The sequence below is a fragment of the Pomacea canaliculata genome, linkage group LG2, assembly GCF_003073045.1.
Source record: "Pomacea canaliculata isolate SZHN2017 linkage group LG2, ASM307304v1, whole genome shotgun sequence".
Taxonomy (NCBI): domain Eukaryota; kingdom Metazoa; phylum Mollusca; class Gastropoda; order Architaenioglossa; family Ampullariidae; genus Pomacea; species Pomacea canaliculata.
Window position 1 is genome coordinate 9886370 of NC_037591.1, and position 23266 is coordinate 9909635.

A 23266-nucleotide genomic window follows, 5' to 3' on the forward strand; every position below is an offset into this window, starting at 1 on the left:
CCTTTGTGTTTCTGCTATTTTTAGGACAAATTAGTCCTGGACAGATGTACTTTCTGGACTTCTGTTATTTAGGGGCCGGAGTAAATTAATTTTATACATCTTTATTCAGTCTGCATCGTATTTCAGAAGCACACAGGGTACTTTCCATCAATACCACGCGCACACTGTTATTTATCTTAACAAATTAATTGTTTACCGCATGTATTTGCTACTTCTTCTGACAGTTAGGTCATATTTTTGACATTTACAAGATAAAAAAAATTACATTTTGCGCTGGTTTGTTTTTCCGCTGTTTTTTTTTTTTTTAGTCGAGGAGCGAGTAGAAGAAATGGAGAGCGAAGATGGAGGGATTCTAATTCATTTAATACGTCCTAGCAAAAAGTTGGAGGATATATTAGAACAGCAAAAAGTGAAGAGTTAGCCTGACAGCTCTCGATTTCTTTAGCAGATATTTGTTTTTTCATGAAAAGGCTCGGCAGGATTGAAGGTGTTGTGCTTGATGTCAAGGCCGGTGTGAGAGATGTTGCCTTATGTATGGTCATCTGTCAACAGGATAGCTTAACCTTATACTTCCGACAGGAAATGTCCTTTTTGCTTGTTATTCTTCCTTCACAGCACAATGTAAGAATTTTGATATCCGAATTTTTTAATCTCTCAACTGAAAGAGGTTTATCGTCAGGCTATGGAATTTAGTCCTTGTTAATGAACTGATACTAGGCTTTAGAAATAATTTTGGAATCACTAAACACCCATCCAAATGCAAATGCAATATTTTCAGACGACTAGAGGGTTATTGTCATCTGTTTGCCAGTTTGTGTTTCTTTGTTGTTGGTTGACTGTCCGCTCGTATGCAAATGTTTTAAGCACCATATCTAACTTGCCTAACTCGCTATACAAATTTCTTCTTCTTACAAGATGAAAGTTTTCACAATTTTCATCGTAGTACAACAGCTACAGTTAACAAACAACATTTTAAAGGTGGATATGCACACATCTGTGGATTTAAAACAATTCAATTTAAAACATGGAAGGTGATCAGGGCTACAGCCAATAATAGAACTGGGGATAATATATTAAATAGAGAATTATGTTTCAACATGACCATGGATTTAAGCAGATGATTGAAAGCTGGTATCTCGTGAACAGAGGGAATAATAAGAATTTCCAGACAAATATTTTATGAATAACTTAAGCTAGGCAATCAATCTAAAAATAATTGAACTTCTAGGGGCCAGTTGCAAACATTTATAAATGTTAGCATTTTTATGGCTAATATTGATTTAGGCAGGCACAACACAATTTTAGAATTTTTTAAAATGAGATAAAACTGTTTATGCCAGACTTTCGCGAAGACTTTCGCATGCGACTGTACAGCGGATTTTTCAAATGAAAGTTTCTAAGTTTTTTTCTTTATAATAGTTCAATATTAGTATCATGTAAACAATCCCTCTGGTGTTAATAAGGAGCGTTGGCTGGATATGCAGACCGTGTACACCCAGACTTGTTTCTCACACAAACTCAGTCTAGCCCACCCACTGAGCTGCTGTGATACACAAGCCTATTTCTCCCTGAGTCACGTGCGCATGCACGACATCGCCTGAAGGTGACTTACAACCATAACACGCGGGACAAGCTGGCAGGTAGTTTGGTTTGTTGACTAAAGCACTGTGCATCATCACACACAATTCATATGTCAAGCACCATGATTAGCAAAAAGAGTGCAAAAAAAACCACCCAGTGTATAGTAAGAACAGAGAAACACATCCCAGCTGCTGAATACAACCATAAAGTATTCTCTTGACCCATCAGCAAACCAGTGGACGTGTCCACTCTCTGAACAGACGGTTAATCAACGTCGCCGTTCATCCCCCACAACCCTCCCTTTCCATCGACCACGAGCCGAAACGAGGGCCTGGGCTACAGGCGTCCATGTCAGACCCACGTCATCGATCGGCCACTGGCTACAACAAGAGTTCGTTCAAGGAGAAGAGTCTCGGCAGCATGGCTATGCCAGGATAACATGTTTGTGTGTGTGTGTGTCAGCGTGAGTGAGATTGGTATGCGTGAACAAAATGTCTTCCTTGTCGAAGGATGACTTAATAACTGGTACACTCATCGATTACATACAGATTGTTTGGCAGTTTAAAAAGTTAAACACACCCATACATTGGCGAGTGTTTAAGGAGAGCTTCTTTGCATACTAATATTTGTTATTTAGAAGGTAAAAATTACCCGTCTGTGTTGCAGGAATCTGCTTTGTACGTCCATAAAATGTTCTCTCTCTCCTCTGGAAATGCTCTGTACGTCTAGTAAATACAGTTTTATGTAACAAACAATGGATCTGTTGTTCAGTTCGTGACATAGGAAGAACTATTTCCTATGCCAACATCAATATTGGAGCCAGACGCTGTTTGTCCAGCAGCAGACAATCGACAAAGATGGCTAAGGATGATGCACATGTAAATGACATCTTAGCCAACCATCACTATTTCTTCTCACGAACTTTTCGTCTTTATCCCTGTCCTGCCTCAAATCCCAGCACTCCTCCTTGCTGCTGTGAATCTTCCTTCGGCTGCCTTCTACAACAGTATAAAAAGATTTGTTTTGCGTGTGTTTATCGCGTAAAGTTGTCTCCCTTTACAAAGACCGGAAGTGGTTCCTGAGCCACGACCAGCAGAATTTATCCTGATTTGTTCCGACAGATTTCCGGTCTTTCCTCAGCAGGCAACCAGGACAGACTCTCGTGTATATGTCCCTTCACGGGGGAAGGGGTGCAAACCAAAACAATTCTTAACAACATCAAAGACATCTGCCACCCCTGGAAAGTCTTCTTGTCACACCAGCAATATGTATCAAAGGGTTTAATGTCAGTGTCGTGCTCATTTAGTCACTGTCATGCTCAACTCACAGTCACTGAGTCACACATACACTCACTGAGCCAGTAAAACAACTTAGGAGCAAATGTCGAGATTGAGGAATTACTTTTTTCGATTTACCACACTCGACTCCTGCAAGATCGTTGCCACTATCACTGACAGGCTTAATAATGATTTCCCATTTTTTTTCTTTTTAGTCCCCTGAGCTACCTTAAATGGGTGGGACGACTGCTGTATAAATGTGCATTTTGTTGTAATTATCATTGTCAATATAATGATGACGAGGACGATGATGATAGTGTAACCGATTCATCAATATGGCCCCAGGTATCCCACCCCTGCCACTTAGCTCAGCAGACGATTATTGACATAAAACAAGTTAGTTTTACTTTGCAAATCAACTATCTGCCTTTTGTGTTTTCTAACCGTGTTGTTCACTGAGCTCTCACCTGCTGGGTGCTGGGCTTGGCAAGGTTTCTCACCTCACACATTTCAGTTATGTGGCTGACAGCCAAGGCTTCTCCCACCGGATTTCTGATTCCTCTTCTCTTTTACTTTCATTTGTGTTGTCATTCGCATCTTTTCTTGTTTCATTGTGTAGCTGAAAGCTCAGAAAATGTGAAAAATGTCTCAGGTCAGCTGCAGTGCAGGACTGAGAGCACTGCCGATATTAGACCATCCATCTCCGCTCGGTTGTAAACACGTAGAAAGAGATTTCCCATCTGTCATCAATAGGTAATCATCTCCACGCTGCTGTATAAATAATAACTTGTTTAGAAAGCTGTGCACCGAGGTGACCTAATGTATCGTGTAGAATGGAGATCGGAGCCATTGAGTTTAGTCATCCAGCCATCGATGGTGTCCAATTGCGAGAGATCATCCACGCCATGACAAGCACCATCCTGCTCCTTGTCGTTGTGTCCTAGCAACCACGCAACGCGCCTTGCACACGGCTGCCAGTCACATTAATTGTCTATAAACACAGAATGTTAGAAAACACCGGCCAGTCCACAAAGATGTCTCCTAGCAACTGTGCAGCATCTTATGATCACGAGTCTGTTTATTCTGTGTGAGATTTTCATGCGCCGTAAGAAATGTGAAAAATATTAAATCGCAAACAAGTCTCGTGCTCTTGTTTTTGTGCTGTGGTTGAATTTAATTACGGATATTCTATTAAATTTGTATACACTCGCGACTCAGGAAGAACCACGAAGAAGCTCTATTCTAAAAATTCTTGCTGCTGTTTTTAGACAGCAACAAGGTCCGATTGGTCATCCAAGATTAACTGGGAGCCTGGGAGGTAATCAAAGGTCGATTTAACACTTGAGTTCCCTGAAGTTGCCACTAATGATCGCTGATTAGAGCTTCATCAAATATTTATTTTCTACTTTCAGCACGTTCAGACTGGGGCACGCTAAGCGACTGCGCGGGCATTCATGCCCCTCCCCTAAACACACACACAAACACATTCACGTACACTGAAAGAGTTTTCTCGACCTTATGGTCGCAACCACTAGAAGGAATGAACCCTGTTCCCCTGTTTTACCACGTATTATGTTTGCTTAATATTAATTAAGATTATCAAGATGTCTAATAAGCAGGTGCGGACATCAAATTAGGATATTTTCACTGATGAGGGATTGGGTAGATGATTTTCTGTAACTGTTTGTTGTTTTGAGTAGATGAGTGATTGTCACATTTTTGCATTATTGATGAGCTGCTGTAGTTATGAACCGAGGGTAAGTCGTTGAGCTGGTTCAACATCAGAATTCAGGAGCAAGCGGGATTTTTTTTCCAAAAGTTATAAAGAGGTGTCTAGACCCGAAGACAACACACACATGCACACACTCATGAACATGCCCGCGCAGACACGCCACCACCACTCGCACCGATACACACACTTCCTCCATGTCACTCAGCAACCTTGTGGACCGCAACCGAAACTTCCAGCCCTCGCCTGACTGAGTTTCTTAAACCGCTGCGCATCCACTCTCGACCAGCAGCTCGTGCAGCACGGAGCGCCTCGGGCGTCTGACCGTGTCCTAGTCGCTTCGACGTTCACTTGGCGAACGCCAGTCCCTCAAGGAAAGCGAGAAAGGAGTTGGGGGCTGGATGGGTCTTTCAAGACCGTAAATCATTCGATATTGAATCCGACCGGAACTAGTTTGGGTCAGTCAAGGTCAGAACTTGTCTACCCGAAATCAGAAGCATGTTAAGGCTGTAACCAAAAACATATATGCATTTGGTGGCTGGATGGGTGTGGTGGGGGTATTACTGCCTCTCGGTGCTTTCTCTCAGCTGTCGTCCTCGTGATATTAAATTCGATCTGTCTGCCAACGCCAGCAGTGAATAAGGCTGTTCTAGGTCTGCTCTGCCCTTCCCTGTCCTGCCATCGCATCCCCACCCTTCTTCCTCTTACTATCTTGCCGTAACACCCTCGGGAGAGTCGGTGATTTCAAACGGACGAGCAGGCCTATTGATGCTAACGGACGGTCAGTGAAAATGGGGACAGCTCTCCACCCTTTACTAGCCTTTTCAAACTGTAGAAATGTACTTTCCATGAGAATGTCCATTTTGTTCTGAAATTATCTACTCGTCCCACGCGTTAGGAAGTTCTTCATGTACAGCGAGACCTGTTTCTTGTACAGCTAGACCTGTTTCTTGTACAGCTAGACTTCTTCCATGCGCATGCAAACCTGTTTCCAGACTCTTTACGACTAACTTGGCAAATCCCCACGAAACCACCGATGAAGACAAAAGTATTGGACCATCCGGTGCAGAAAGAAACCCAAGAGCATCCATTTATTTTAGTGGACAGTAACAGGCTTTAGAGCAGACGAGTCAAACGTTTTTGAAACCACGCCAAGCATATCGAATATTCATCTGCTCATCATTCTCTCAACACTGTAGGATGGAGAGATGCGGATAGCTCAGTGATTACGGCGCTGGCTTCCGAACCGAGAGGCACGACTGTTCGATACCCGTGTGGCGCAATTAATCCTCAACTGACTCAGCTGACAGGAATGGGTAGAAGATTCCATAGAGGGTTAGGAAAGGTAAAGAGCACTCACAAACAGATGGACTTGAGTACCAGAGATAAACAAGAGTGTATCAGGCGATGGTGGTGCCAGTTTGCACTCTTTTACCTTGGCGCTGCTGGCAGATAGCGATAAGCGAGACTGTAAAGCTTTATTCCAATTCCACCATTACAGTAAGGCAATTAATTTCACAACCCTTCTCTCCTGGAAAAGAACAGCAACCGTGTATTTTTTCCAGACTGAAGGAAAAGAAGACAACTGACTTGACAGGAAACATAAAGCCAGGATTACATTGCTCACGCAGCTTACGAGAACTTGCGAGGTGTCGGTGTCATATTACATCCCGTCAAGCTGCTTTTTGCTGATGAAGCTTAGAGAAGAAGCACAGCAACCTCCGTCAACCGTCACTGAGTTTCGCCCACAAGGAGTGCAGTGACGTCACTAGCTTACGTCAGTGGAAGCCAATAACATTTAACTGCTCTGCGTTGTCTTTCCTCTACCCACCCCCTGACAGTTCACCTTTCAGTCTCTCTCGCTGTTGAATATAGTCATCGCTCGATTGGGGCATTAGCGTACCTGTGGAAGGTACTGTTTCTTAACGAATATTTTCGAAAACATTTCATACAGTCAGGTGCTATTTTTAGATCGATTATCTTCGAAAATTATTTCAGAACATGCACTCCCACTTTTACACTCACACGTGCGTAAGCAACGCACGCAAAAAAGCTAAAATGAATTTATAAATACACAAAAAAGAAAGAAGAAAAAAGGAGAAGAAAGACAAAAAAGGAGAGATAGTGTCAAAACCTGTCTTTCACTACAAGCTGACGGCTCTTATTACAACTCATCCACGACTGCTTGCTACCAACCAAGACCACTATCGAAATCCGACACGTCCTTTGAAACATTTGAAGTAGTTGGTTTACTTGACAGGAAAGTCCTTTTTTCTAGCGATCACTTGGCACTACAATGAGATGTGATGATGAAATAAACTTAGACCAATATTTCTTTTAACCGATAGCATGTCCTCTGAACGTGTCACGAGCGCAGTCTCAGACCCAGACTATGCTCTTCACTGCAGTGATAACAAGGACATTGTTCTACCCCTTGCGCTACGGGGCTACTCACCGTCCCTCGCCAAAGTCCTCAGATTTCAATGTAGCCAGCAGATAAGATAGTTTTCACAGCAAGCGTCCAGAAAGTAGTGAATGCAAAAGACCCTCACACAAAAATTAAGAGTCTTTTACTTTATTGTTTGAATTTCTAACTGGATGAGCATTGCAGACGAACAGGACAACAAGTCATCTACAGGGATCTCAGGGTATCGGGAGACATTTGACCTCGACATGTGATTAAGGTGACAGAGTGCTGTGTGGGTTCGTTGCATAGCAAGCATAGCTCTCTAGTTTACAAACTTGATAGTGCATTTTTACACCATGCCGTCTCAATGATTTTATTGTACGACTACGTCAACAACGGCGACTGAGCTCTGCTTTCATATCCGAAAAACTGCTGCCGCCATGCTTTCAGCCAGATTAAACATCAGCAGCAGTCATTGACTAATGCTACCTGTCAAGGTGCAGAAAAGAGTCCTACCGTAGATTCCTCCGCCCCATCCCCCCTTCTGGCACGGATATGTTTTATAGCATCATACAGGCAACCTGCAGCTGCTGTGGTCGCCTACACTTGTCATGTGACAGTATGTACTTTTAACATTTATGTACAATGAACGACTTCCATTATACATCTACACGAACAGTTACTAATGAAAATATCCCCCGTGTTCTACTCCGCTAAACTTGATGTTTGTTTTCCATTATTTAACCCCCGTGCCCTTTACGCTGTGATCACTAAAACATTCACTCTACATTTCGCTGCTTCCCTCATCTTTCCATCTACTTGATTGACAGCTATCAGCAGCAGCTGCAACATGTAGGATGGGGCGGAGTTAACATTTGAGCAACTGCGTCAACATCGTTCAAAGCAGCAACCTTTGTAAACAACACTACATTTAGCAACAGCAGGTACAATAAATTATAAGCAGACAAAACAAATTAGTAAACTTCGATGAAAGGTGTTTTGTACTACTGAAAAATGTACTAATATATTAATGGTCAGTGTACTAATATATTAATGGATACAGGATTATCATAATAACGGCAAGTGTACTAAAATAAGTAATTGATAATATACTAATGGATAATGCACTAACGGACACCACTTTAGCACAGCCCCGCAGTTGTAGCAACTATTACGAAAGCCAGTCATGCGCTTCTACCTTGATTCCTGGAGTTCATGCCCTCAAGAAATATCTCGCCCGCGCACCATTCTGCTTTTACGACTGGTCTCTTTAATTAAGTCAATGCTGTGGCAGTTGTGCCAGTCCCAGCTGGCAAGAGGCAGAGCGCAGTCTACGGGATCCTTAGCGCAGACCAGAATGAATTAAAACCGAGCGCAGTGCGAGAGCCTGTTTACAAGGGCACCAGACTTGGCCTCGTTCTTGTAAGATATGTCCGCGTCTACTTCCCAGTCTTTGAGAGCATGTAGTCAAACCCACATGCGCGTCTAGCAAATAATTCTCCATAAATCGTCCAAAATAAAAGTTTGGAAGGGTTTTTTTTTTCCCTTGGATGTTGTGGCATAGCCGTGAGTCAGTGCAGAAAGGTGGCCAAAGAATGTTGCGCCTATCAGCGTGGGGGAGCGAAGTTGCTCCGTTGTTTTTCCCAGTCAATCTCTGGAAAAGTACTGCCGCTTGGAGTTGTTTTTTTCCTTAGCAGGCAGTCACGCTCTGCTGTACTGCTCTTGCGATCAATGGCAGTACCACCCAACTGCGTATGTGCGTGTTTTGCAATCGTTCCTACACCACGGACACACGGACGCGCTAGACTAGCAGGGAGTGGTGCTGTGGGTCTCGTGAGTGAAATATAAATCATTCCACAAAGAACTTTTGGTTCTTGCCAAAACATTAAAATATTCGCACAAATATTTTCCTTAACGCGCGCAGGCACACACACACATGAACACACCCTACACATACACATAATATTATTTTAGAATTTGTAAACGGACTCAGACCATTACCAACCTACTGATTAATGTTGACATTAGAAATGAAATCGTAGATGGGAATGAGAAAAAGTGCAACAGTTTAAGCTAAAAGTGTGAACTTCCCTAATTCACTGACGCTGCCATTCCTCAAGGGGCGAAACTGCAGACTCCTGCTCATTACTTACCGCCCCCTACAACTCCCTGTACACAGACTACAAACACCCTGAGCATGAACTATCTTCACACTCAGAAACCTATGCTAGGTTGTTCTGATTTTATTTTCGCTCACCAGCTTTCTCTGCGCAATACAGTGAGGAGAGAAACATTGCAGGAGATAAACGAGGCTTACCGTTTTCACGCTGTTCGACGCCATGTGTGTCCTTGAACTGTGGATGCAGACGATCCTTGAGCAGCGCCCTCACAGCGAGCAGACGATAGGGAAAAAAAGCACAGCCCGAGTGTCACTACACACACGGAAAGCGACAGCCTGTTGAATCAGCGTCCTCACAACTATTTCCCACAGAACTAATTGCGAAATGCATCGTCTCTTGCGACACGATCTGGATTGGAAGAGGAGAGCAGCAAGGAAAGAAAAAAAAAAAAGGCACTGTACCTAGTAGTCTAGCGACTTCGTGTTGAGCAATCCGTGCCACAACACCGCCACCAGTTGCAAACTCTCACGCGTGGTCAGTCTGCAGCGGTGCCGCACACAGCAAGAGATTGCGCAACAGTTCGAGGAGTGACGAGAGGCTTAAAAAAAAAAGTTCTTCTGCGATGATCAGTCGGCGAGTTCGCTGGCCGAGTCACGCAGACGGAAGGTGGCTGATGTATCGAGCGTTCGAAACCTCGCTATGGCGCGGCTCGGTTCTGCGCGCGCAGCGCACGTTCGTCGGCACTGCGCAGCCGCACTTGCGCTCCTGCCACACTCCTTCGCAGCAGCGCCCCTCGCTAGCTCGGCAGGACGGCGTTCGGCTCCGGCTCGGTGGAGCCTGTTGCTTCGTTAGCTCGCCGGCTCCGAGCCGATCGAACAGCTAGTCAGGGAAAGGGCGGTCCCGTGTGAATGGAACCAGGCCTCGGCAAGGCGTCATGCTAGTCTGTCTACTCTCGTGCACTGATTCCACGATGCAACACACACACAAACACACACACTCACCTGCATAATATTTTTTAACATCTAGAAGATTAATTAAATTGAGCGAGTTGTGGAAAACAACTTTCAGAGTGAGTTAGCGATCATGCGTGTTTGTGTGGCTGCAAAGATGAGAGCTGGAGGAGCGAGGAAACAATACCCAGTCTCTGCTTTGACTCGAAACAATTTTTTTTTCATTGAAAGCATCTTTTCTTACAGATCGACATTACTTTCCGTGTGGCATTTAACTGCCCACGCTGGAGAATCTATTCAACAGCCGCAGAAAAATCCACCTGATGAAGGCTTTATGTGAAGACCTATCAAGTATCACCTATTCTAGACTCGCTCTGCACCTAGCAACACCTGTAAATCAACACAGATAACGCAATGAGAAGCTAGAAACAACAATTAATCCAAAAATTCTTTCTTGAAAAACCGAGATATTAACTCCTCCCATCATACGTTGTATTTTCCCCCCAACATGATTGATCTTAGGTTCACAAAGTTCACACAGGTGGAGTTGCGCAGTAGGAAGCCAGCGAGCAGAAGCAAGATAAACGAAGGTGTAGGAATGTTCAGGGGATGGACGAGAGAGAGACAGAGAGGGTTGGGGATAACTGTAAATCTATGAGGATGAAGAAAATAAAGTTTACAGATGTTTTCAATGGAGGAAGTTTTGCAGTCTTCATACGAGGCGGGCTACTTTTAAATGATCCACCGTGTATAAAGAGTTCATCAAGTCTGGTCAAGAGATCACACGCAAGAACGCACGTGCGCTCACACGTACACACGCACACACAACGATTCAAGTAAATATCAACAGGCTACAAAGGCACAGCGCAAGTCAAATCATGTCACGATGAACAACCGATTGTAACATTCTTCACGGAAACATGATGCAACTAAACCAACCACAGCATAGTATAATTCAGGCAATTATGCACTTGGTAGTCATTAACGCTTTGACAGTACACTAGCACCCCAAAATTTTTTTTTAAGTCCTTTAAAAATTCCCCTTTCATCATCATCGTTCACCCAATGTGATGAACCCATCAGATGCAGGTTCTTAAACCTGTCTTGACCCCTGGTGACCCCTGTGATCAGGTTCTGCATGGAGCGACCAGTCCACACCGAGGCTCGATATCAAGTTCTTCCTCTCTCCACCTCTGTGTCGACCATTTCACAGTGGCCTGAAGATCTCTCTGAAAGTGTCGTGCCGGGCGAACATGGCCCATCTACCCCAGCTTGCCAGAAGAGGTTGCGGGTATCCTACGACTGTTGCGACCGCAGCCAACAAAGCTGTTGGTCTTGGCCTTCATGGACAGCATGTACAGTCGCAGCCATTGTGAGATAATCCAGTCGTTGTAGCGGAGACAGACAAGGGTGGAAAGCCAAATGAGAAGTCTGAGGTGAATCTGAAGGAGTTTGTCTGCTTGAGGGATGGCACACAAGGACAGATGACTGGCTGCCGCTAGAGGGCGCCCTACCATGCCAGATGGCGTCAGACGCATGGAAGTGGTTCTACAAGGAAGCGGAGACAGACTCATCCGCTGAAAGGCTGCCACGGGAAGTTATTGTGGAACTGGTTATTCGTAAAACCACAAACTTATACGTGTCCGTGGTGAAACAAACTCATGGAAGAACCGTCTGACATCTTGATAATGAGTAGGGAGGGGTTATCTCGAATTCATGTAGACTGTACACAGACGAATTGGAAGTGTAACTGTATTCCCGTACAACTCACTGAATAATGTTGATCCCTGGCCTACTGTCAATTTAACATAATACTGCACTTTGATGGGAACTGATTTGCTTATGTTCCCTCGAGGTGGTTGCACGGCAAAAGCGGGAGTCAATTGTGTGCCAGCGACCTCAACCAATTTAAAACAGTTTTTTTCTTGCGCCAGACAGGAAGGGCATCCGGCTAATGTCCAACAGAACAGAGCACAACAAAGGAAAAATGAGTAGAAAAAAAGAACAAAGAGGATATCGGTTGTGTTTGCAAGGCGGCGATTGTCGCGTGGCAAAGTAAAAAACCGACATTGGAGTTGATATGTCTGACCAGGCTCGCGGGGCATGCTGGGAGAGAACATGTGCGAAACCAAGTGCACAAGCCCGCCTTTGAAGGTGTCGTTTGAGACAAATAGTATGTGCTGCTTTATGTCCACATGAGTAGGCACACACACACACATGCACTCACGCATGCACGCTCGCACAACAGCAGAAGTGGAGTGCATGATGGATGGAGTGGATTATTATAGGCGAGCTCTCGCACGTGCGTGGTACATGCAATGGGCTTTATAAACGAGCTCGCGCATATGAGAAGAAAGTCGTGTAGCTCCCTTAAAATGCTTTTTAGAAAAAGTTTGTATTTTGTGATTGTTAAGGCTTGTTTTATTAGCTTTATTTAATTTTTAATTATAAGGTCTAAGAGTTTGTCTATGCTTAGGATTGAAGAGGAGGGAAAAGGTATATATTTAAAGTAGCTAAGTCATGATATAATTATATATAAAGGTATCGATGCAGTTATTTCAAGGTATAGTATTTGTGTCCTAATCAAATTAGAGATTAAGAAACAAATGGCAAGAAAAAAAGAATAAAAGAAGAGAGCGGTTAAGAGCGACAAAAAAGAGAGACAAAATGAAGAAAATGAGAGGTAGAAGAGAAAGAAACATCTTGTAATCAGAAAGAACGTGGGTGAGAGAAGAGAAAAGGAGAGAGGGGTTGAAAGAGAAAGGAGAGACAAAGTGAGGAAAAAGAGGCAGATAGAAAAATCGACAAAGGGGAGAGCGAGAGCAAAAAGAAAACAGGATGGAGAGGCAAAGGTGAAGGGAAAAAAGAAAGAGAGATAGATGTAGAGATTCCTGACTATGATCAGTCGCCATTAAACCCCTCAAACTGTGTTGAATCTTCAGTCTGACCTTTTCAACCACCATTAAGTCTCGCTACTCCTGCGATGTAGTCTGGTCTCCTGCCTGCAACGAGTCGGCGACTGACATGACACGAACAGCTGCCTGACCTGCTGACAGCCACGTGACCACGAGTCAGCCGCCGCACACCAGTAAACAGCACGTGAGAGGAAGGGTGAGGGCAACACGAGCACACCACTTATGTCGCCATGTTGTCATGGAGGGCGAGGTGGACCAGCGGCGGAACATGATACGTGTTATCTCCCTTACTGGTCTGGATTGCAACAGCGCAGACACGCTGACATAAGGCTATAAATAATGGTTTTTAAAAATAGATTTTCATGCTATCTTGCGGAGTGTGAGAACCTTTAGGGGTCAGGTGAATTAATAAAGATATTGGTTTTGACAACACAGCAGGAGTTTCCTGGGGTGGGGTAAAGGGGATAATCACATGTCGTTGCTGAGGATTGACCACCCTTTGCGAAACCTCCATTCAACACCTGCTGATGCCAACTGATACGAATGGGATGACATTTTTCTAAAGATTTGCTGATATTTCTGGAAGATACTGTTCTCATATATCTGGATGAAAACATGAAATATAAAGAGGATAAAATCGTCAGATAGTATTTTATATAGATTAATATTTGGTTTCCAGCTCCCCGTTGGCTCAAAACTTCTCATATCCATCATGTACAATCATGAAGTGTGTGTTGATAGTATCTTGAATTAAATCAATGAAATTTGCCCCTCAAGTACTTGAATGTGACCGAGGAAGTTACTATAGGACAGAAACAAGGCGGCATTAACATTTCTTCACCATATTAAAACGCTGCAAAATGTTGAGATGATAACATTGACTACTACGACACTGTAAATAAAGATACTGAAACTGTCATTTTATATTTTTAAATATCTCTTTATCGTTTTGTTTCCTTGATAGTTTTCCCGTTTTGTACAGAGAAATTTCAGTATTTGTGAAGCAGAAACAACTATACGACTCTAACCGGAAGCTAATCAATCCTTGAAGTGTTGTGAATACTCAAGAACTTTAAAAACTCTCATGGCATGTGCTGCTAAGGTGAATAACTTATCTGCATTAACTTCATCAGTGTCATTATTCATCAGCCAAAAAAAAAATGTCTTTCTCAAAGCTGCATCTTAGAAATTCTTGGTTTAAACTGCACTTGCTTTGGATGCAAAGGATTCTTCTTTTCTAATTGGCAAGCAAAGGATTGCTCACTTTAATTGGTTGTAAGTATTCTCTCTAATTTGCAGTCTTGCCGATAAAAAGTCTGTCTTGTACTAGTCTTGCACAATTACCAGTTGTTTCCCACAACCACACAACAAAAATGAAACCCGCTTGCGCAAGCACTTAAGTGTTTGTTCCTGTAAGTAGTTTGCACCTACATAAGAAGATTTTACACAACAGTTAAGAAGTCCAAACCTCTAAGATATTTTAAGATACTTTCTTTAGGATGAATGCTTTTTCTTTCGGAACGAAGAGACAAAGAGGAAAGAAACGAAAAATGGATTCCGGCAAGAGGATGACTTATTATTGCTTGTTTAGCGAGTTGTAGACTTTTTGTGTGCTCTTTTCTTTATCTTTAGTTTCTTACAGTAAACTATTCTTGAAGATATTAGCTAGTCGAGCTACTGCTAAAAAGCGGCAGACAAAGAGGATGAATGGAGCATTTAGTGCAATGAAACATTAATAAGAAAGAGAGTAAAAAAAGAGATCGACCATTCTGGAGAAACGAACCACTTGGATTCTCTTTGAAATCCGAAAAATCATTTTCAGACTCTTGAGCTATTTTTCAACAAAGACGAAGATCATGTGATTGGAGAGCACACAATTTCGCACCGTTTACACAGCACTTAGTTTCTGATCTTGCGAAGTGCAAGAAACCGTTGAAAGGACACACTCCAGTCATTTGCGATGAGCTGTTAAATCTCGATGCCCTCGACCAGTAAAAAGGACACTACAAGATAAACACAGGATGTGAGGGTAAGGAGAGGAATGAACGATTGCAAATAATCCTACATACATCCGCAACTCTGTTATGATGTATAGACGGACAGACAGACAAACAGATAAGTTAGCATATGTGTAGGGATTTTTTTCAAACAACGTGACCCTTTCGAAACCAGGAAAAATATAACAAAAGATTTCCTTATGAAACTATCGCTGAGAACATAGAAACACATGCCTGGATTTGCTGAAAGGAAAAAACACAGAGCAACATATCGAGAAAGAGACACAGACGCACAGAGAGCGCGACACACACACTTTCTGAGAGAATGGAGGAAGTCTCGCGAGGACACATCTGAAATCGATGAGCAAAGTGATGGAGAAGTCTGCAGCAGCACTACAACCCCGGAGTTGTCTATAATGTATATATAATGGCTAAAACGAAGTGGATGAGAAGAATCAAAAAAACTACCGCATAAGGAAGTGGTACGTCAGCGGGATTCCTGGGGTCAAAGGGCAATTTTACCACAGCGGTGCTGGAAGGTCAAAGGTGGTGTGACGTATGCACGTTCAAGCAGCAGCGTGTTTCCTCGTTTCTCGCTCGGTGCTGAGAATGACTCACGCGCTGTCACCGAGCTCTGCTGACCTTGGCCAGGGGTCAATCGAGAAAGGGGCATAACTGTTAGCGGGGCCTCGCTGATCCCTGCATGGAGCAATCGATGACACGTCTTTGCCAGAGAGAGAGATGGAGAAAGGCAGAGACAGAGACAATTGGGCATAAAAAAGCGAACACACGTATATAAAGGGAGAAGACTGTTCAATGAGTGCTGGTCATTACCTTTGGAATAGTCTCCCGTATTTTTTTTTCCAGAAGTTTTGAGTACAGGGTATATCAATGAAATTCCAGGCTGACATTCGCGTCTAGACGATAAACGAATAAGCTGATTGGGTGGGGATGAGGGTTGTAACATGGGTGATGAGGGAGAGGTAGGGGAAGAAGGGAATTCAGGTGACACGACGATGTGAAATCTGTTGTAAACTAATTTCTTGAAAAAGAGCTTACCACTTGTTTGCTGCTTCTGGGCTTTGGCCGGGGGCGAACCCACTGGTTGTCGTCCTTGTCCATGTCGATCATGGGGATGATACCTCCTGACGCTGCTGCGGCGGTGGCCGCCATTGTGGCTCCCTCCCTCCCCCCGGCAGACGCAGCAGCAGCAGCAGCAACAACAGCAGCACAGGGATCGGGTAATCGCCGTCTCTTCCTCTCAGCAACCGTTAAATGAACGACCGCACCACCAGCAAGAGAACTGCAACCGCAGGCTGGCTCCTGTCCTGGCTTCGCCTTGTAAAGTTGTCCTGCTACCACCACTACCACCACCACCACTAAAGCTTCATCTCGAGATTCATAATGGCGTCCACTCGTAAAAAAACTCGCAACCAGCCGATATTCTCTCCAGGCCTCTCGTCAGCCACTGGCCTCTCTTCCGCACTGCTCTTTCTCTGGGCTCGTTCTGTGATTTCTTGGCAAAGCCTCCTTGTCCCCCTCCCCCTAACACACACGCACACACGGAACACCCCCTCCCTCCTTACGGACCTGGCCGCAGCTTTCCGATCGTGTGCACTCCAGCTCAGTCTGCGCAGCCGATCGACACTGCGACCCTTGACCTCCCAGCGGTTTTTTTTTTTTTCAGTACCTCTGAGAACAAGTCCCTGGTCGGACGGGCTCTGCTTTCTGGTGGAAGCGTGCAGCGGTTGGGACGAACTGGGGGGATAGCACCGCGCTGCTGGAGGGACATGGATGACTGGGATTGTTTCTTCGATTGCGGAATGGGCAGAATCCCAGAATTACAGGACCAGGCTCCCCCGCGATTTTCTCAATTTGTTATAAAGAGACCAAATAAACATAATAAGTAAACAAAACAAAAAACATCCACAATCATTATTACCTTTCGCAACAAGACGCCCTCAAAGATAGTTAGGTGTTTAGCTGGAGAAATCAATGGCATGGATAACGAAATTCAGCTGGAAATCATCCTAAAATGATGATGATGATGATGATGATGATGATGATAACGATGATGATGATAATGATGTTTGAGTGTAGAACCAGATATCCAAATACTAAATATGTTCTGAACAAATATTACATGTCTATAAATTAATTTAAGCTAATTATTGTATTTTTATTTTTGTTATTATAATTTATAGTATAGCTAGGTATTTTTTAGGCTAGAACATTATATTAAAAACAAAAAATCATGGGCTAAATAATAATTACGTATTTATGAAGTTTATTTAATTTCATTTATTTACTTTAAACTTTTTATGATTAACACCTCACAAGTTACGAGACAGGACAAAGTGCAGGCCATTGTGAAGTCCAGAGATTCATCCTGTCCATGAGAGGAAGGTACACAATACTTAAAACTTCCTGTATAGAGAGGGCAAATAAAATTGAATAAGAATACGATTTATTTTAAGTCGTCCGTCAGGTCACGCGCGTAGCTGTGTAGGCCAATTAAAAAAAAAGTAATTATAAAAATCGCTAAAACAAGGGGCGCAACCACTAAAGAAGACACCCCTGTTATTTGAGTTATGTCCCTTTTTAAGCTTCGTCCAGGCTATAGTACTACGTGCGTGCCTGTGTGTGTGTTAGAGTTTATATATGTACGTTTTTAGGTTATGCTACATGAAGAATAAGATTAGCCATGAATATTTAGATATATGCAGCTGGATATTGTAATAACTTCCATCGTGAGATCTGAACTTATGCTGTACATATATTTGTACGTGTACGTACATCCTACATACACACTGTGTGATCCTGTGTGTATGTGTTATGATGTATATGATCCCTCCCACTACTAATTTATACAGCGCATCAAGCTCGTCTCCACACGAAGAAAATGCGCATAACAAGTTCAAGAATTTTTATTGTATTATTGTTGTCATTCAAACAATCTCATATTCTACTCACTGACGTACTTTGATGTAGGCGTTGTGAATTTTTAACGACCACACAAAGTACTTAACATCAATTATGATTCATTTTATTAGCCTTGATCTTTATTCGCAGCTGATCGTATTTCTAGCAATACAGTGTGTAGTGTGCTCCCTTACCCTCCCTCTCCCCCGCTCTCTCTCTCCTACAGTACCGCGTCATCCTGAGCACTCTAAACCATCGTTCCATCGGATGTCCGTCTGCAAAAGCAAGTCCCCACAGCCTAATTCTCAATAGAAAGAAGAAAAGCCTCTTCAAGAATAGTAGCAGCCTGTGTCTATTCTGGGCCCTGAGAACAGAAGTTTAGTCCAATTCAAAAATACTCGGTTAGTCATCAGGGGCTGGCTGGTAAGCAGGTCACGTGCTAGAAACACTAAAAGCAAACTACTCTCTGGCAAGGTTTCTGCCGAGTGTTTCTGGAAAATCGTGGGTATTTTCCAATTCATTTATTGAGACTGTGATTCATTTTCGCAGCTTATAACATCTTCATGAGGTGTTCTTTGCCAGAGAGGGAATGGCATCTGCACCGTGCAGACTCCGGAGACACACCAGGGAGGTAGGTTGTCCGCCTGTAATGCCTCCAATGGCAAGCAACACTGTATCTCGCAAGTTCACAAATTCTTTAAAATGTTTTTAAGTTCAAAGTCAGCCATAATGCGACTAAATTCAAGCTATTTGCGCCCATAGAGTGAGGCCGCAATTTTCACTTTCCGCTCAATAGTTTTTATTTTAAATATCGTGTTTCAATTTTCCGGTCGGTTCGAGGAAATATTTCGAAATTTGACAAGGAAAGTATAAGTATTTTTATCTGATGTCCGGCTGGCTAGTATAAATCTACCATGAAATGTAGGGCTAGCTGTGCTAATGTTTCATGCGGACAAGTGTATAAGTCAGATGGAAATACTGCTGAATTCAAATAGCTTTATGGTGAAAAAACTACCAGGTAAAGTTTTAAGAAAAACGATTGTTGCTGAGCTAAGATTAGAGACAAATACTCTTTTCTCAAAGTTAGACAGTTATGCCCATATTATGACTGATGTCTACAACATATAAATAAGAAGGTGCACGAAACATCATGACAATATTTCAAATGAGTTTATACAGATTAGAGGAAATACAGCTGGATTTGTAAGAATTTTTAATAAACAATGTCTTGTGCTCCATAGTGTAAAATGTTTTATGCCCCACGATTTATAAAAATAATCCTCCCCAATTTTTCTTTTCAGAAGACTTCAGAAGACGTCGCAGCAATGCCACCTGGTGAGTTCCTCACCTTTACATGACAAATATCCTTTCAAAAAGCAAAAGGCTTTGACCGTTTCTCGGAGAAAAAACTGAGCTAAGATTTTCTCTTTCTCACTCTTGCTTTCTCCTTTTTTTCCTTCACCCGAGACCTGCAGCAGTCACGTGACCAACACGATGCTCGCTCGTGGCCTTGACAATAAAATCACTGTTAATGTGCAACACCCATCTTGAAGTAATTTTGATGATATTCAGGAAGAAGCCACTAAAATAGTATCCGGCGATGTTTACATTTGGCTTCACCCTAAACCTACCCACCCCATATTGAAGCACCTTTCGAGGGACTAGAGGACTATCAGGCTCAGGTCCTTGTGTAAACTACTCTCGGTGTAAGTGTCCTCTTATGTCATCCAGCTTGCGAGGATGCATACGACCATCACCACTTGATGGTTGAATGATTTAAAGAAAAAGCATCCGTTAAATGTTTAGGATCCACAAGTGGATTCTATCTACTGCTGCTGTTCTGCAAGTGTGACTGACTCATTATTTCAGTTTACGTTGTGACCTCTTTGTGACCTCTTGTCTATGAATTCTTTGTACCTCTGTGAACATAATAATGCAAACTTTCTCTTCGTTGAATCGTATACTCAGTCGTGTCTTTGCGTTGCAGTCTTCCAAGACAACGAGGTGCGGATTGTCATCATTGGCAAGACTGGCAATGGAAAAAGTTCTGCAGCCAACACCATCTTAGGGCAGGAGCTCTGCAGACAGTCACGTGGTATGAGCTCGGGTACCGACAGGTGTGACTGGCACGAGACGTTCCGCCGCGGCCTCCGCATCCAGGTGAGACGGTTGTCAGTTATATACTATATACCCTTCTTCCAGATGATTTCACACACACACACACAAGTTTTGTGAAAATTATGACAACAAACAAGGAACATTTAAAAAATATTTCTATTTTTGTTTTGTTTTCAATTTTTTTTTTAACGCAAGAGGAAACCGAGATGGGAAATTATTTACAGATTGAGAACCGAAACAAAGACCTTATTATAAAAACTGTGTCGAAAGGACAATTGGAAAATAGTATATAAATTATTCTTAGAAAAACAAAAGTGTTTAATATAATACAATTTATTAGAAATAAATAAATGAAGAAATAAAGTTATTACCAAGGAGCAAAGCAGTTAACGAGAACGGGAATAGCTGAAAGAAAGTAAATATACAAAAATAAAAACTAGTGAGTGTAAATAAAAGAAAACCATTAATAATCCTCGTCCCCCAACTCCGTGGTTGCAGGTGACTGACACGCCAGGTGTGTGCGACACTCACAGAAGCAGGGCGGAGGTTCAGCGCGAGATCGTCAAGTGCATCGCCACCGTGACCCCGGGACCTCACGCGGTCATCATGGCTCTTCGTTGCGACCAGCGCTTCACGGACGAGGAGTACACGGCCTACCAGGAGCTCAAGAACCTCTTCGGCAAGCAGCTGACCAAGTACATGATCCTCATCTTCAACGGCGTTGACGAGCTGAGGAGCGAGGGCAGAACCCTGGAGATGGAGCTGAGGAACATCCCTCCCAAGCTACGCCAGGTGCTTGATGAGGCTGAAGGGAGGTATGTCGGGTTCAGCAACAACAGCAGTTGGAGGGACAGGACCAGACAGGGGGACTTCCTCATCGACACCGTGGCTAGCATCGTCAAAGCCAATGGTGGACGGTGCTTTTCCAACGAACTCGTTCAAAAGTTTGAAGCGAAGATGAAAGAAGAGATTGAAAACATTGGGTGCCCAAGGTCCGAGATCAAGCAGAAAATTGTGGAAGATAAAAACAGCACTTTTTGTGGAAAACTCTTGCATATTCTATCGTTTGGACTCATTCCTAAACATGTTTGTGCTGTGATGTAACAAATCCTTAACTCAAAAGTCTTTTCTTTGCGTGTGACTGGATTTGATGTTTAAAACCTTGTGTCGCACATCAAGAAAACAAAATAGGCTTCAATAAATTATGATTTTCTTACAAGTATGTTTTCAAAGATGTTTAATAAACTGTAAATAACAACTGTTCTAAACTGACAGAAGGTAAAACGTGTTTTATGGTGAATTGTATAGATGATTTCAGAGCGGTTCTAAAGTGCACAGTCAAAGATGTTTTGTAATTGAAAATTAAAACTGTCGGAAAACCTCTCATCTTTTTCCTGTTTAGAATGTTGTTGTCAAGCATCTACTGTCCATCTTCTAGACCATATTAGAAATCCAGTTTCTGTTTCGTGTTGACAGTAAAACTTAACCTACTTCCTAAACAATAGGGCTGAGTGTGTTGCTCACGAGTTCACACACGTAGGCACCCGCACAGTCAATTCATTCAACGGTCGGTCATCCACCCGAGACGAGCAACAATGCCTATAGATCATCAGAAAACAGGAAAACACACGTGTTGACAATACAAGATAAAAATTTATTTTAACTAGTAAAAATGTAACACACACACACATCTTACACACGCGAAACGATTCAAGTACACGATCTTAAGAAAAAAACTCACAAAGCAAGCCTGAAAAAAATACACTCATGAAAAATGTACCGAACAGCTAATGTGTTTTTTTTTCTCTTTTCGTTTCCTCCTTATTTTTCGAGCCTCTTTTCCTCACTGCTCCTGAGAGAGAGAGAAGGCGAAAACCTTGTCTTCTACTGGATTAGATGAAAGTGACTTTTTGTCATTTTACTTTATTGTTAATTTAGTCCAATCGGTTTCTAGTCATAGCCTCTAAAATCCTACTGAAAGAGAAGAACATAATTTGTAAGCACACAAAGGGGCCGACAAGTTCTGGACTGGAACCCACAAGGGAAGAGCAGGGTTGGGAGACCCAGACAGACATGGAGACGATCCGGAGGCGGAGGCAGCCTGGATGACATGGTCTCAACTGAAGGATGCTCAAAACCCGATCCTGAGCTTGGTGTGGATGTAGCCCTATGCTCCACTGGGGACTAAGACCAAGAAGAAGAGTGTCATTATACAGGATGGATCTTTTATTTTTGCACTTAGTTGCCTCCCTAGGAATCGGTTTATTATAGTTTTCATTTATTTATTTGTTAATTCTTGAAAAAACAGTTTTAAAAAAACATAAACATATCGGTTGTCTCATGTTGAAAGAAAGATCTCGAGTCCATCACAAGTGTGAGTGGTGATGTTATGACAATTGTCAGTTACGACTGTTAATGTGAGTATGTATGTAAAAGTAGATGGTGATTCAAGCGGAAGTTAACAGCTCTGCAGGTTTAAATTAAACGGATGATGCAAAGTCCCCTTTCTAGGTGACTGTTTGTCATGTTATTAAATTCTGCCATTGTTGTATTTTTCTTCACATGTCAAGTCTTTTGCTCGGGAAAACCAGGGATGGGCGCTCGTTTAGTGAGTAATGTTTCCAGTGCATGATTAGGTTAACGTTGGTGGTCAGAGTTACATCACAACTGACCAACACAGGGTTACTGTAACAGTAGTTCTACATCACCTCTTTTATGGTCTGGCACTGGCAATCCCTCCAGTTCTTCTAAACTAGTTTGCTCCTATTCTTTATAGTTGGAAGATGTCTAGGATTTTATTTTCATTTCTCTCTTCAAGGACACTTTGGTCACAAAGATCTTGGTTGTGATCGAAGGTTGTTAACTCTTCTTGTGATGCCCTAGCACATCGTGGACTGTTGACAGTAGCATCTCTTTGATGTCTCAGGAGGTTGTCTGCATCCATTAGGTTCTGTGAGGCGAACTTACCTTTAACTCTTGGTCTTAAAGATTTCCCAAATGTTTGAGCAAAGCAGATAAAGATCACAAATGACAGACATCAAGGACAGGAGAGACATGACAGACATGACAGCAGTAAGAAGAAGGTTGTCATGTTCTGACACCCCCCACTCACACTGACATCTGTCAGGAAATCCACTTTGTCATAATAATATCTTACAGACTAGAAACAGACGCGGCGACAGGAAAATCATTCTTCCTCCTCCTCCTACTCTCTCTCTCCCTCTGTAGCCTATTTATGTCTATTCTAGGG

At 42.8% G+C, this 23266-nt stretch overlaps 2 protein-coding genes across 8 annotated transcripts in view; one reads left to right on the forward strand and one right to left on the reverse strand.

The window, feature by feature from the left end:
- LOC112556672 (sodium/potassium-transporting ATPase subunit alpha-B-like) overlaps positions 1–16551 on the reverse strand; it is a 58278-nt gene extending 41727 nt beyond the window's left edge. Inside the window, exons 1-2 of one of the 4 annotated variants that reach the window (XM_025225883.1) lie at positions 9576–9830; positions 9312–9426 (exon numbers count right to left, since the gene is read on the reverse strand). In XM_025225883.1, coding sequence (XP_025081668.1) covers positions 9312–9335 — 24 coding nt within the window. In that variant the 5' untranslated portion in view covers positions 9336–9426; positions 9576–9830. Of the gene's footprint in view, positions 1–9311; positions 9831–13012; positions 13043–16035 lie in introns of those variants that run through there. The other 3 variants (XM_025225881.1, XM_025225884.1, XM_025225882.1) reach the window with 3 other exon arrangements.
- Positions 16552–18246: 1695 nt separating this feature from the next.
- On the forward strand, positions 18247–21235 carry LOC112558075 (GTPase IMAP family member 4-like). Of its 4 annotated transcripts, none has more exons than XM_025228264.1 (4): positions 18247–18529; positions 19203–19233; positions 19886–20058; positions 20515–21235. In XM_025228264.1, exons 1-4 carry the CDS (start codon positions 18488–18490, stop codon positions 21118–21120), a joined length of 852 nt encoding a protein of 283 aa, XP_025084049.1. In that variant the 5' UTR covers positions 18247–18487; the 3' UTR covers positions 21121–21235. The 4 variants fall into 4 exon arrangements, with proteins under 4 accessions (XP_025084049.1, XP_025084048.1, XP_025084051.1 ...); XM_025228263.1 differs by having other exon boundaries at positions 18250–18529; positions 19200–19233; XM_025228266.1 differs by lacking the exon at positions 18247–18529 and adding an exon at positions 18770–18916.
- Positions 21236–23266: the final 2031 nt, after the last annotated feature.